The 15,025-nt window shown below is 49.4% G+C and overlaps 5 protein-coding genes across 5 annotated transcripts; 4 read left to right on the top strand and 1 right to left on the bottom strand.

The window, feature by feature from the left end:
• Nucleotides 1-787: 787 nt before the first annotated feature.
• On the top strand, nt 788-2,517 carry BP5553_09390 (putative monosaccharide transporter; the record flags this gene model as incomplete). The annotated part of the gene is made up of 2 exons (XM_032018013.1): nt 788-2,039; nt 2,117-2,517. The coding sequence occupies 2 exons, from the start codon at nt 788-790 to the stop codon at nt 2,515-2,517; spliced, it is 1,653 nt and encodes a 550-aa protein (XP_031865920.1).
• Nucleotides 2,518-3,646: 1,129 nt separating this feature from the next.
• Nucleotides 3,647-5,140, top strand: BP5553_09389 (Uncharacterized protein; the record flags this gene model as incomplete). The annotated part of the gene is made up of 3 exons (XM_032018012.1): nt 3,647-4,124; nt 4,265-4,858; nt 4,998-5,140. 3 exons carry the CDS (start codon nt 3,647-3,649, stop codon nt 5,138-5,140), a joined length of 1,215 nt encoding a protein of 404 aa, XP_031865919.1.
• A 3,065-nt stretch (nt 5,141-8,205) lies between these two features.
• BP5553_09388 (40S ribosomal protein S17) lies at nt 8,206-8,764 on the top strand (the record flags this gene model as incomplete). Its single annotated transcript, XM_032018011.1, has 3 exons — nt 8,206-8,352; nt 8,421-8,618; nt 8,672-8,764. The coding sequence occupies 3 exons, from the start codon at nt 8,206-8,208 to the stop codon at nt 8,762-8,764; spliced, it is 438 nt and encodes a 145-aa protein (XP_031865918.1).
• Nucleotides 8,765-9,328: 564 nt separating this feature from the next.
• BP5553_09387 (Uncharacterized protein) lies at nt 9,329-10,207 on the bottom strand (the record flags this gene model as incomplete). The annotated part of the gene is made up of 1 exon (XM_032018010.1): nt 9,329-10,207. One exon carries the CDS (start codon nt 10,205-10,207, stop codon nt 9,329-9,331), a length of 879 nt encoding a protein of 292 aa, XP_031865917.1.
• A 668-nt stretch (nt 10,208-10,875) lies between these two features.
• On the top strand, nt 10,876-14,568 carry BP5553_09386 (SH3-domain-containing protein; the record flags this gene model as incomplete). The annotated part of the gene is made up of 3 exons (XM_032018009.1): nt 10,876-12,628; nt 12,679-12,753; nt 12,806-14,568. The coding sequence occupies 3 exons, from the start codon at nt 10,876-10,878 to the stop codon at nt 14,566-14,568; spliced, it is 3,591 nt and encodes a 1,196-aa protein (XP_031865916.1).
• Nucleotides 14,569-15,025: the final 457 nt, after the last annotated feature.

Genomic DNA, 15,025 nt, shown 5'->3' with positions numbered 1-15,025 from the left:
TGGGGACTGGGGACTGGGGACTGGAGAACGGAGCAAGTCCCCATTACGGCCAAATATGGCTGTTTTCACGACACGCCCGCGACCTCAAAGAATCAAGCATTGAATGAATCAACTCCCGCAAACAGGCCACTCACATCCCATCCCACGAAGCCGCCGAAGACGTCCGTCGGTCCCTCAACGGCGCCAGTATGGCCCAATGTCCAATGTGCAATGTGCAATGCTCCCCCCCTGCCCGGTGCTTCCCAGTAGTTACACGCGATGCCCCGGCCGGCGTTTTCTTCCCCTTCCACTGCATCGTGGGGCAGTTAACCCCGGGACAGGTAAAGAGACTTGGAAACTCAGACTTGGACCTTGGACTCCGTGATCGAGCGTGAAGCCTTGAACCTAGGGTAAGGGTACAGGATAGTAGTTGCTCTCCCAGGAAACCAGTCCACCACCCCGGAAAGCTACTAGACAAAAGAAACCAGTACCCCAAGGGAAAAAAAAGTACAAGTACGCCCTGCTTCCCCCCCATCCCTTTCCCCTTGAACGAAACAATTCGACATTCGACATCTATTCGACACTTCGAGGTGAGAGATCCGAGATCCCACACCGAAAATAGATTGCCCTTGCCAATCGCAATCTCTTGGTTCTTCTTTTATCCTCCTTACATATATCTCTCCCCCCCCCCACCCCGAGCTCCCCTCTTCGCTGAGCTCCAGTCCAACCCTCGCCCAAACCCCTCAAGGTTGATATATCTGTCTTTCTCTATCAACCTCCCTCATCCACCACCAAAACAGTCAAAACCATGGCCCCTCCTATTACCGGGACGACTGATGTCTCCCGTATCGAGGCGCCCGTCACCGCCAAGGCGTACATGATGTGCGCCTTCGCCTCGTTCGGTGGTATCTTCTTCGGTTTCGACTCGGGGTACATTTCCGGTGTCATGGGCATGCCCTATTTCATCCACCTGTACACCGGCCTGCCCTATCCCGGCGCCGATGCCAGCGACGCCGAGAAGAAGGCCTTTTCGCTGCCCGCCTCCAAGAAGTCGCTCATCACCTCGATTCTCTCTGCTGGAACTTTCTTCGGTGCCCTCATTGCGGGTGATCTCGCGGATTGGTATGGACGACGGACCACCATCATCATGGGCTGCGCTATCTTCATTGTCGGTGTCATTCTCCAGACGGCCTCCACGGGTCTCGGCCTGCTCGTCGCCGGCCGCTTGATTGCTGGCTTCGGTGTCGGTTTCGTCTCCGCCATTATCGTCCTCTATATGTCTGAGATCGCCCCCAAGAAGGTTCGTGGAGCCATCGTCTCGGGATACCAATTCTGCATTACCATCGGTCTGCTGTTGGCCGCCTGCGTCGATTATGGCACCCAAGACCGCATGGATACCGGCTCATACCGTATCCCAATTGCCATCCAGATGCTCTGGGCCTTGATTTTGGCAACGGGACTTTTCCTGCTTCCTGAGTCCCCTCGTTATTTCGTCAAGAAGGGCAACCTCGAGAAGGCCGCCCAGGTCCTGACCCGTCTCCGTGGAGAGCCCGAGGGCTCGGAATATATCCAGCAGGAATTGGCCGAGATTGTCGCCAACCACGAGCATGAGCTGTCCGTCATCCCCCAGAGCGGCTACTTCGGTTCCTGGATGAACTGCTTCACCGGCGGTCTCCGCAACCCATCTTCCAATCTCCGCCGGACCATCCTCGGAACCTCCCTCCAGATGATGCAACAGTGGACTGGTATCAACTTCATCTTCTACTTCGGAACCACCTTCTTCCAGGGTCTCGGGACGATCAAGAACCCCTTCCTCATCGGTCTTGTCACCACCCTCGTCAACGTCTGCACCACTCCCATCTCTTTCTACACCATTGAGCGTTTCGGTCGTCGCACCATCCTCATCTACGGCGCCTTGGGCATGTTGATCTGCGAGTTCATCGTTGGTATCGTGGGTGTTACTGCCGGCCGCGAGAGCTTGCACAACAATGCCGCCGTCTCCTCGCAGATTGCGTTCATTTGCATCTACATCGCCTTCTTTGCCACCACATGGGGTCCAGGTATGTGTATATTCCTTCTCCATATCAGCAATTGAACCAAAAAAAAAAAAAAATAACTAACTTGATTTCCCTCACAGGTGCCTGGGTTCTCATCGGCGAGATCTTCCCTCTTCCCATCCGATCCCGCGGTGTTGCCCTCTCAACCGCATCCAACTGGCTGTGGAACTGCATCATTGCCGTCATCACCCCATACATGGTCGGAACCGATAAGGGCGAGGCCAACATGGGCTCCAAGGTGTTCTTCGTCTGGGGCTCCCTCTGCACCGCCTGCTTCGTCTACTCATACCTCCTTATCCCCGAGACCAAGGGCCTCTCCCTCGAGCAGGTCGACAAGATGTTGGAGGAGACCAACCCACGAAACAGCGCCAAGTGGGTGCCACACACCACCTACGCTTCGGAATTGGGCATGGTCGACGAGAAGCTCCCACCCGTGCACGACGAGAAGGTCGGCTCCGGCAACCCCGCCGCTGTGGTCTAAACTCCGCACCCGCGATATCGCATAATAATCTTTCCTTTTTGTATAAATGTCGCAAACCTACCATTTATTTGTTATTTTTGACGTTGCGGAGTTTTGCTTTCTTTTAATAAAGATCCCGCAAACTCTACATGTGTTGTCGGGGAGGAAAAGAGCTTGGGAAATGAAAGAGTGGGGGTGGGTGGAATGTAGTGTGGGGGAGGCTGGGTCTTTTTGGCATTTTGCGGGTTTTAGCGATTTAAGGTGCGGCATCATCCTTCGGGATGGGATGTGGGATGGATCGATGGGATCATATGATGTACCGATGCGAACGAACGATGGACGGGCCTGTCTGCTTGAATTGGTTAAGTTTTGCAACGGCCGCCTTTTTTTGTGCATAGGATACCCCCCCAGAACGTATATAACCAAAATACGCAGAGAAAAAGATATAGAGAAGGTTGCGCTTTAATTTGGAATAACCAATCTTTTTTTTAAGCAAGTTCGTTCGTGCAGTGTCTTTTTTGAAAGTGAACTAAAAAACTTCTTGCTCTGTATGATGTTAATTTAATTAACTGCCACATAGGCGGATTTTATAAGTTACACATGAAAAAGTCCGCTATCCAAATTTCCTAACCCACCTCGGCCCTTTAATACATTCCCAACTCCTCATTGCCATTCTCTAGGCTCATCAGCTGCTAGCTACCTAGGAAACACAAAATACATTGGAGAACAGACAGGCATGCGCTTTGCAATTCCATCATACTGTAAGTGTATTATTCAAGCAACCTATCATTGAGTGCTGGTGAAGCGCGACTACTATGAGATGAAGTCCATGATGACAAGTCGACGCGCGCGGCTAGGATCCGCGATATGTAGAAGCTCGCGGTGGTGGCTGATTGTGAGCGGCTACTCGAGAGGTGAGGAAATGTTTCTACGGTTGTACGAGTACAGCAAACCTATCCCGGTTCGTTGCTGAATCCACAGTACTGCAGTCGCTTTCTCTGTAGCATAGGTATCTTCATAAAACAAGCCATTTACTATATAAACTAGTCCCTTGCTTCGACTTATTCTACACCGTCTTACATTCATTCTTGTAGCGATCAGATTCGCTATAGCTCCATCGCTCCTTACCACTTTATCCACCCCCTTCAATATGATCGACCAGGACTACCGATTTTCCGTCATCAGCGCAACGGTCTATGGGCCAGAGCACGTAAGTACCGTGATGGACTGGGACCAGCGCCGCTGCTATACCATCAGCGGCTCCACAACCTTCATGCCACCCGACGAAGATCTAGAAATCGGGTTCTTGAAGCGCCATATTAACCACCTCGCTCCAAATGTCCGTTCCATCACCATTGACGATAAGGGGTTGCTTGTCACGGTATCATCGGACCCAGAAGACGATGCTACGTTAGCACCTCATTACCCTCGCTACTCCAGTGTCCAGTCTTTGCAGGATTGTCCGACTATTGAATTGTCGAAACTGACTGAGCTCGATCGGTTCTCGCCGCGGGTGGATTTGATGAGCTATGTTGATGAGGATGGTGTACAGAGGAAAGTTGCTTTTAAGTATACTATAACGTTTCAGTGGAGGAATCAGATTTGGGATGAGATGCATGTTGTTAAAAGTATGTAGTTCTCCTATTATCGGCCCTCCTATAAGTCTGAAGGCAAGTAGACAGTAGACTCCTTGCGACTCGCGGTACTTACGTTCCTTGAGTCACCTGGAGAACACAAGCTCGGAAGATCTAACTTACAAATCATATAGGCATTCCAGCACATCCGAACATTGTTCCTTTTGACCATATCGTTATCGATCCCGTTGAATCCAGAGTGGTTGGATTTACCACCACCTTCATCCCCGGTGGAACCCTCGACTCAAACAAGACTCGAGTTTTTCGACTAGAATGGCTACAGCAACTCACCAATGTGGTGGACTACCTCAACCTAGAACTAGGAATCATACATCAAGATATAGCACCCCGAAATCTCCTTATTGATCCCGCTACAAATAATCTGAGGCTGTTCGACTTCGACCGTGCCGCTCGAGTCGGGAAGCCGGGAGTTTGTACAGAGCGAGATGATATCGTAGGAGTCATCTTTACCTTATACGAGATTATTACCCAAGATGAACATTACCGAGAGGTGTGTTTTGAGCAGCGTGATGTGGAAACAGTTCACAATCTTGAAGTTTGGCCTGTGAAGACAGAGCTAGACTGCGACGTTTCCCTCTTTCGAAAACATTTGAATTGCTGGGTTCAAAGTCGGAGAGCGAGGGCTGCACAAAACCAACCGGCCGAGACTACTGTTGATGTTCCAGATATGCCTCCGTCCTCGCCGCTCCGCACAGGTTATGATGACAGTAAGTGGTTCTTTCGTTATTCTTCCATAGACGACTGTTTTGGTGGCCACACAATTTTCAATCGCCCCTGGTGTGTGATTTACACCCTTGGTTTATTTTTCTTCCCTGTGTGGATCTTACTAACATGTGATTTATCCAGGTGGTGAGCCCATACTTGTCGAAGATCCTGCCCCAAGGCGGACTGAGGCATTGCAAGGTGGTAAAAATGTCATGCATTGGGAGCGTGCTCCATACGAACAAGCGTACGGCCAGGAATGTGTCAAGAATGAAGCTTTGCAGTAGCCGTTATCTTGGAGTTGAAAAGGGTGGTAGATTATGACATGACTGATGGTGGCAAATGGGTGGTACTGTATCTTTAAGATAAGTTCTAAGGTTAGGTAACAAGCATCGAGGGAGGGCGAGGAAACACAGGGGTTAACCATTGCCGCAGATACCCTCTATAGACCATATAGCAGAGAGCCTATGATGATCAACAATTATGAAGTAATGTAGCAAAAAGTATATTACAAGAACAGTTATATGTTTCCTCTTAGATACATCATTTTCTGTGGGTGGTTAATCGAGCGGCTACAGAGATCCTCGGATCTGATTTAGAGCTATCGTCTACTTATAAAGAGTAAATCCAGTGTATTTTTCTATTTCAAACATGAGAATAGTTTGCGGAATGCGATGGTTTTGACATGGCTTTGTCCACGTGCTAAGGCGTTGTTAATATGAGTAACAATGAAACTTTTCTAGCTGTGAAATGAATATACAAGGCGAGAAAGAGTTTATCACCTATCATCCGGAAACTCGTGCCAAGTATTGTGTCTCGTCCAGGCACGATGCAGTTGTTCTAGTGGCCTTTAGCGATCAATGGAGCAGGATTTGGGATAGAGAATCAAAACATTTTAGAGGCTACTAGTATAGGAACCATTTTCACAATAAGGAACAAAGGTGAGATGCGTGAAATATACTAGTAATATGCATCAGCCTCCTTAATGTCTCATAGTGGCTAGGCGATTCAAATATCCGTATTGGGGATACACGCTGTGTGACTTCTCCTGACTTATATCTTCTGGGCAAGGAGCTGCTAATACCACCGCCGTGGCGTTCAACCTCAACCAGATGTATCTTAGCCAAGAAGGGTAGCGCTACCGCTGAGCTCATGTATGTGGCTATCTATAACACTAGCCCCCCGACCTGTTAAGCTGAATACTAGTGTATGTATGTGGTTGTCTTCGCCCTCTTCAAGGGAACTGCCGCGGTATCATGTTTGTCCTTAACTCATACTAGCCAAACTTCCCTGAACTGAGGATACGACTATACCTATCTCCTACGAAACACAGTCCTGCAGTAGGGAATCAACCCAGCGCTTAGTCAGTTCAGACTTTCTTCCCGAGCTGCTCCCATCAACTGAATTATCCTTTCAATTACACCTATAGATTCCAGGTAGATTACTAGTACATCTATCACTTCTGTTCTATAAGACTCGAATAAGGTAATGGTAGGGGAGCCAGGAGGGCAGCTCCTAAAAAAGTATATAACGGACAGGAAGCTAGCCTGGAGTCGAAAAAGTCTACTTGGCATTTTACACGCTAAGCGACTCTCTGTGTTGCTTATATTCTCTTAGTACGCCCTAAATGGGAGGGATAGTATAGCTTCTTAACTTAGACTTATCAATTATAAGTTTTTACAACTTTACTTATAATCGTACTATTTAGATACAAGTTCACTTATGACTATTATCTAACGCTCTTAGCCACCATATCTAGCCAACTTCAGGCAAAAAAGTCTACCCCTCCAACCAAACAGCTGAAGAAAGTACGCATTTACAACCAGAAACCAAGCGATAGAAGATAGTATACTGGGCGATCCTCACCGTAATATCACCATTATTGCGTACGCTGAGAAGAGCATGAGTCAACAGTAATTCCTGGTTAGAAAGGGTGATGCCCTATGGACTGACAGGAACAGTTGTTTTGACAGCAACAGCAATATTAGCAGTAAAGATTAACTTGGCACTATGAAAACTATTAACAGCTGTAATTTCACAGCATTAATCGCTTGAACTTGCTTCCTCCACCAATCTAACTCCTAAAATGGTTGCCTCCGGTAAAGCCAAGATTTGTGGAGCCTATATACGTCCTTATAATTTTTGAACTGGAAGCGGAGATTCTGGTCATCAGTTCCATGGACCGATGAACTCTGATAGGCACTATAGTTCATGGACAAATATCACAGCTATATATATCGAATCTGAGAAAATTAATAATCTTGAGATTCTCTATAGGAATTGTATAAATATAGAGGAAGCAGGGGAGAAGTTTCGACCCTTTAATAATCAAGTTTTGCTCTTTGCATGCATAAGGGATTTAGTGGGCTTTGAATGGTTTCCCTTGAAGCGAACGAAATGGGCAACAAAAGCGGGTTCTAATACTTATCCAATTGAACAAGGCGACTTGGTTTGCTGCGGCTTGAAGCTGGTCAGGCGGCGGGAATCGTAATTGATGTCCACCCAGTAGCATCTCAGGTTTCAGTCAAGGTGAGCAATGGAATTGTTCTCGGACATTGGACTGCGGTGGTGGTATACCCTTGAACTATGGCGGAGATCTTTGTCAACTCATATATAGGTGATATTCCATGTCTTGATTTCCTTCAACTTTATAGAGGAACGTCTGAAATGCAATTGCCCCTCATGTTAAATGGCTATGCTGCTGAAACTGCAAAGTTGGGTGGCACCTCTGACCAAAGACCCAGCATTCAACTCATACAGCTTACAGGTATGGGATACACCACCAAGTGCGTATCAGAAACAGAGCCAGAAACATACGAATCCCCGCCAGTATCAGTCCTAGTGATAGGTGAGGTTCGCCACTATCGAGTTGTCTCGTACCTAGATAGTGGCACTGGCACTGAATAGAGCACTTGCTGAGTGCGAAGATTTGGAAAAGGAATCTGACTAGACTGATTCCGATAATTAGAACACAGAATGCTGTAGCAGGCTTTGAAGAAAGGCTGAAGAGCATCAAATGGTGTTTTGGCAGAGTCGCAGCGAGGCGACAAAAATATGATTATTTGATTGCTGAATAGCAGTATTGAGTTAAAGTCAACTCCCCTACCAAAATTGATTGGCATAGTAAAATTCTTCAGCTAACGATAACTACGGAGTAGGCATTCTTGAGGCATTCGATGTTGTTACACGTCGTGCCCGCTAAAACTCGAAGTACCATCCCTGTTATCACGTGATCAATTTCAAGCTAAATTGGGAAGCGAGCGCCCACAATCGAAAAAGCGAAAGCGAAATCGAAATTCGCAACTTCAAGACTTGAACATCCAGCCAACTCGACAACCACCAAACCGCAATCATGGGTCGCGTTCGTACTAAGACCGTCAAGAAGTCCGCCAAGGTCATTATCGAGAGATATTATCCTAAGCTCAGCTTGGACTTCGAGACCAACAAGAGAATTTGCGATGAGATCGCAATTATCGCCTCAAAGCGTCTCCGCAACAAGGTACGGACCAGCACAACGCGATGAAGCCTAGATTGAATGCACATTCTGACATGCTCTTCTGGAAATAGATTGCCGGTTACACGACCCATTTGATGAAGCGCATTCAACGTGGCCCTGTCCGTGGTATCTCCTTCAAGCTCCAAGAAGAGGAGCGTGAGCGCAAGGATCAATACGTCCCAGAAGTCTCAGCTCTCGACTTCAGCCAGAGCGAGTCCGGTGTCCTCGAGGTCGATACCGAGACAAAGGATCTTCTCAAGAACCTTGGTGTACGTCCTCTAGCATACCCCAACATGATGACCAATTTCTCACAATTTTATAGTTCGATGCCATCCCAGTCAGCGTCGTTGCCGTTGCACAACAACAAACCGTCGAGCGCCCAAGACGCTTCGGCGACCGTCCCCCAAGAGGTTAAATTGGCAGGAAAATGGATATCATGGATGGTTGGGCAGAGATCTGATTGCTACGGGGCGTATTGCTGGCTGGTTATGCATACTAGATCAATGTGAGATCATTTCCCACCAAGGTGTCGCTGATTCTCCTCTGGGGATGACGCTTGATTGCCAATTTCCTTGTTCATATTCCTTTGACTGTGAACCTTTGAATTATCCTCGTGAAGGGCTGTGACACGCGACGGCACGATGCCATGCAACTAATGAAGGGGATATCTAAAGCACTTGTGCATGTGGTATTTGGGTATAGGCACACTGGGGTTTGCAATAGCTTTGCTTTTGCAGGTAGGTTTGTGGTGGGTATCATACAGCTATTACAACCCTATTCCCAGGGCGAATTCCCTGACGCCATCTGCAGTTAATAGTCTTGAATCCGGCTCATGACTTGGCTTCCAGCGCCAATATATCAATCCATAACTTCCAGCTTATGCACCGCCCCATGCCCCAACCTATACCCAACGCCAATTGATCTACCATAGCCTCTAGTTATTATGCCTCCTTTTTAGAACGTACCACCGAGAATGCATTCACAGTTTCCAGTCGGTATCCTCTTCGTCTTGACTTATTTGCCTGCCAGTGCCGAAAGTTGGTATATGCCCTTCCAAGGCCAGGTGCATGTCGTCCAACCTTCTGCTGAGATCACCGTTGTCAATATCCAGTGAAGGAGGTTGAGCATTTCCTTGGACCTGATTCTCCTGTATCCGGACGTCAACCAGTCCGCTTTGAGCAGCAGTTCCCCTGTCACCTCTCTCAAGTGCTAAATTTGCCGTTTTCTGTTGCCGGTCCCGTTCCTCTCCACCCAGCTGCATTTGCGCAATACCATCCATAACAACCACATCGTCAGACTTCGGCTCATCAAGTAAATCAATCCTGCCTAGCGATTGGAAAGCTCCTCTCTCCCAAGCCGGAGTTTCACTTAACTGAACCCTCACGTATAGTGCTCTCCTAGCGCAGTCCTCCGAACACCACTTCTCAAGCTCCTCTTTCTCCACGACTTTGAAATCCTTCGCCTTGCCACTCTTGTATATGACCCTGTACTTTCCGCCGCCTTCTTCCTTAAGCCTCGGGTTCGGACATAACGTATAGCCGCAATGACCGTTGATGTTGCGTTCAACTAGTAGGGCGTCATAGTCGCTTGGTTGGAAAGGCCATAGTAGGTCTTTGAAGGTTTTTGCATCTTCGGGGGAGGGGTTGCTGGCGTTGTATGGAAAGGTGGCAAGTGGGTAGTCCATGAGGGTCTCCATGGATAGAAGGATTTCAAGTTCGATGTCCTTGCGCTGTTGTATGAGTCCTGCGTGGTGCAGTGCTAATGCTCGATTGCGATCATCTCTGGAGTTGGAGCTGGAGTTGGTGGCGGGGTTGGTTGCCTTCTTTAGGATTGATACGGGCATCTTAGGAGTCGTCATGGTTTCTATGTTAATGGTTGCTGGAGCTTGAATTCAGCTCATCCCACGGGATCAAGTCAAGGAACAATATCATAGATTGGACTGGATTGTTCAAGGTCGCAAAGCTCAAAAGCTCAAAACATTGTTACGTAGGGATTCAGATCGAACCTCGAAGGTCTTTCGGAATAGGCGGCGAACGAGATCCCTGCAAGTCGCTGATTCACCCTCCGTGCTCCCTGTGCAACTCCGCTCCACGGTTCCATGCTACTGCTATGCTACCAAGCCGTTTGCCTGCTCATCGTTCGTGGCTTACGCTGCTCTGACCTCGTCTAAAAGCTGATGTCTGGCACAGTAATATTGTATGTGACAATTGGATTTACCCATCCTTACCACTGCGGTTTCACAAGCTGTATTTCATGCGCTAGCATACAGACAAGAGACTAGCTCGTTTACGGACGATCAACACCGCCCCGCTCCAACTCCACGTCGTCGAACCTCTTCTCGTCCTATATCATACCAAATATAGCGAATTGCCACTGCCTGTCTCTATTCGAAATCCATCTCATCGGCCAATATCACTGAATACAACTACCGGGCCGCCTGGGGCCAAACTCCGTCGATACCTGCGTAGGCAACAAGCCGAGTGAGGCTGGAGAACATACTTGCCTCTTCACCGTACCGACGTCAACATGTCAAGTCCGCCTTTCAAGGTCAAGGCCGTGTACGAATATACCTCGCCCCACGAGGACGATCTTCATTTCCCCGCTGGGCAGATAATTACGGTCACTGAGCTGGAGGATGATGACTGGTATGCTGGGGAATACGTGGATGCTTCAGATGTGAAGCAGGAGGGCATCTTCCCCAAGAACTTCGTTGAGAAATACGAGCCTACTGCACCGCCGAGGCCGACACGCACGAATCGTCCAAAGAAAGAGGTCGAACCCGCCGTTGAACCAGCTCCCGCTCAACCACAATCCGTCGAGCCTGCTTACGAAGAAGAACCTGAGCCAGAGCCAGAACCAGAGCAAGAGCCTGAACCCGAACCAGTTCCAGAAGCCTTGCCTGTGCGAGCAGCACCCCCTCCAGCTCCAAAATCCGAAGCTGTGATAGCTCCTCTACCAGCTCAAGCTGTCGAAGCTCCGCCTGCAGTACCGCAGACAGCACCGGCCCCTTCAAAACCAGCTACTTCTCCACCGGTATCCGAAAAGCCAAGCGGTGGTTCATTCCGAGACCGCATTGCTGCCTTCAATAAAGCAGCCCCTCCAGTTGCTCCATTCAAACCCAGTGGATTAAGCTCGGGGGGTTCAAGTAATTTCATCAAAAAGCCTTTTGTTGCTCCGCCTCCTAGCAAGAACGCCTATGTTCCACCGCCCCGTGAGCCGGCACCGCAGAAGGTCTACAGACGCGATGAGGACCCGGAAATAGCTGCTAAAGAATCGGAGAATATGGAGCAGGCGGAAAGGGCTGGTTTAGCTGCACCATCAAATGAAGACGGCGCTGAAGAACAACCAAAACCCACAAGTTTAAAGGAACGGATTGCACTTCTTCAAAAGCAGCAGATGGAGCAAGCAGCGCGGCATGCAGAGGCAGCACAAAAGAAGGATAAGCCCAAGCGCCCGCCCAAGAAGCGAGCCGAATCTCATGGCTATACAGAGGCCTCTGAAGACGCCCCCGGTGCTGTTCCCGAGAGGAGAGATACCGAAGACAGTAGTGCGAGACCTTCAGTAGATTCGGGGCGAGAGGAACCTAGTGCACCTAGAAGGCGCAAGTCCTCAAGAGCCGGTCCTACGACACCTGGTTTACATCCTAGAAAGTCTTTCGGTGATGGCAATGAGGCAGACATGTCCGGAGCTGGTGATACCACTGAAGAACCCGAGGAAATATCAACGGGGCGGGATGACTCTGACGAGAAGCCGAGAACTAGAGCCCCTCCACCTCCGGCTCGAGCGCCATCAGCTCCTGTCCGTCAGCCTGATGTTGGGGACGAGGAGGGTCCTGCCGGAAGCCCCGACGACGAGGAAGGTGACGATGACCAAGAAGAAGAGGAAGAGGAAGATATTGATCCTGAAGTTCGCCGCAAGGAGGAATTGAGGGCTCGTATGGCAAAAATGAGCGGTGGTATGGGCATGCACGGCATTTTTGGCGGCATGCCGATGCCTGGTCCATCGGCTCCTCCCAAGAAGAAGAAATCAATCAGTAGTGGCACCAACGAGAAACGGTCAGGCGAGTATGGGGTTGAGGATGTGCCCTCTGCAGCCACACACGCTCCTCCCGTGCCAATGATACCGCTACCAGGATTGTCAAGAGTACGCAGCCCAGAGGAAATTAACAGACAGATCGAGCAAGAGGATGATAGTAGTTCTGCTATTACCTCTCGGCCAGCTGATGAGGTGCCCGATGTTGAGGATGTGGTGCCTTCTCATGAAAGGGCCCCACCGCCAGGTATGCAATTACAACTCTATCATAGCAGGGACATACTAATAAGTTTACAGTTCCATCTCATGCTCCTGATAATGCACCACCAATCCCCGGTGGAAGACCCGCTCCACCACCTGTGCCCAAAGAGTGTAAGTTTCTAAAATAGTCTTTTGTTTCTGAAGCTCATATAAGACCTTTTAGCGCGGCCAAACGCTGCTCATTTGCCGGGCCCATCTCCAAGCGCCGGATCCGAATCCGATGATGAGATGTCTGCTAGTGCTGAAAGGTCATCACTTGCTACGCCAAAGGCAGAGGCTCCTCGGCCCCTAGGGAGACCCGAGTCGCAACTGTCGCCTAAATCACCAACTGCAAAGGGCACGTCCTACTTTGGATCCGAGGAGGTATCTCCCACGTCTCCAGTCGATCAAGGAAACAACAGACGTTCAAGTCGAGTGCCTCCAATACCTGGTGCTCTCACCGTTGTATCGCCCCAGAGCCGAGCTCCTCCACCACCTCCACCAACTACAACATTAAGTCGATCCTCCACCGGCGACAAGGAGGTACCTACCTCCCCGAATCCTCCAGCAAAGGTGGAAAGCGAAGAGGAAATCACGGAATATGAGGGCGATTATGATACCGACATGGCATCTGCAGTACCCCATAGAGATGCTCTGAAGGCACACGCCAGGGAATCTAGTTTAGATGATACCAGTTCCATTCAGCCATCAGTCACAATGCCACCATCAGCTCCGCCACCTCTCCCGGCACCTGCTGCTCCGCGGGCGATACCTCCCCCGTTGCCCTCACAACCACCTCCAAATGCAAGACAATCCGCCGATATGCCACGAGCTGCACCCCCACCACCTCCTCCTTCGAAGATGCCAGCCCCATGGGAACAGGATGACGATGAATATGACCCGTACAAGTATACTGCACCCAAGCAGAGTGTTGCCACTAGCAATGCATCGTCGTCTAGAATCGAGCAACGCGAAGAAAATTTATACTCAAGCTCACCACCAAGACACCAGGCCCCGCCTCCTCAGGATCGTCAAGCACCACCTCCTCCACCCCGTGAAGCAGGACCAGGGCCGGGGACACTAAACAGAGGCCAATCTCGACAGTCACTAGATGTGCCCCGTTCTTCGACGGCGGGGAGGAGGTCCGTGGAACTTAGTAGGATATCGATGGACACTGGATATGTTGCGAATGACGTTGATCTCGGAAGAACTACATACTGGTGGACTCAGCCAAGTGGTATACCTCCGGTATTTCATAATCGAAAGGATATCTTGCACGAAGTTGAGGAGTCAAGCTCAAACGGAGGAGGCAAAACGACCTTTACAAGGGAAGTGTACGTGCTGTACCAGGATTATTCACAGACAATTATCACTGCACATTTCGACGGCCAAAATCCAGCAGACGTTAATCTGGAGCAACGTCACGAGCCGCCACCCTCACGTCTTCGACAAGACCAACTAGAGCAAGCTCATGAACTGTTTGGGCGCCGCATCGCCGAAGCTGTAACCTCCAAGCAAGGCACGGTCGTTGGGGACGGCTCACCCCAATCCCTAGTTCAAGAACTCCTTAGACCCCTCACTAACTCCCTCCTCCCCGTGGGGACCCGCGCTTACGGCTCCGTCGTCTACGCTAACCTAGCCAACGCCTCCACGCAACAAAACGATGAGATCCGCCCGGGTGACATCATCACATTACGCAACACCAAATTCCAGGGTAAGCATGGTCCTATGCACGCCAAATACAGCATAGAGGTGGGGAAACCGGACCATGTAGGCATTGTCGCGGAGTGGGATGGCACAAAGAAGAAGGTCCGGGCATGGGAACAAGGGAGGGAGAGCAAGAAAGTGAAAATGGAGAGCTTCAAACTTGACGATATGCGGAGCGGGGAAGTTAAGATCTGGAGAGTCATGCCGCGGAGTTGGGTAGGATGGCAGGGGCAGAATTAGTATGCCTGGAGGAATGGGTGATTGGAATTATTATTCTACTTCTTTTGCATTTCATGGTTTAGCGAGGATGAGTGTGTGTGAGATTTTTGTGACGAAGACGAGTAGAAGATGAAATGAGCTGATGATCGTTCGTTCGTTCGTTCGTTGTTGGGGCGTGTATACAAAAACTAGCACAAAGGATATACTGTAGTAGTTCCATACATAAACATCGCCGTCACATCAAGGTTTTTCCTTCGCATTCATTTCATCCCATGCTGTCCGTTGCTTTGTGAAAGAGTGTCCTTAATTGGGCTTATTAAGAGCATGCATGGAGAACTTATTGTGAAGGTTTTGAATTGCTTATAAATCACGAAGCAGAAAGGTTGATATAGACTGCAGGTACTACTAAATTCATAACTCATAACATCATCATATTTTTGCCCCTTTCCCCCTCCCTTAAGAACGAAAAGAAAAACCC

This window comes from Venustampulla echinocandica (assembly GCF_003357145.1).
Source record: "Venustampulla echinocandica strain BP 5553 chromosome Unknown scaffold_10, whole genome shotgun sequence".
NCBI classification, from domain to species: Eukaryota; Fungi; Ascomycota; class Leotiomycetes; order Helotiales; family Pleuroascaceae; genus Venustampulla; species Venustampulla echinocandica.
Note: the sequence above shows the minus strand (reverse complement) of the source record. Positions and strands in the feature narration are given on the sequence as shown.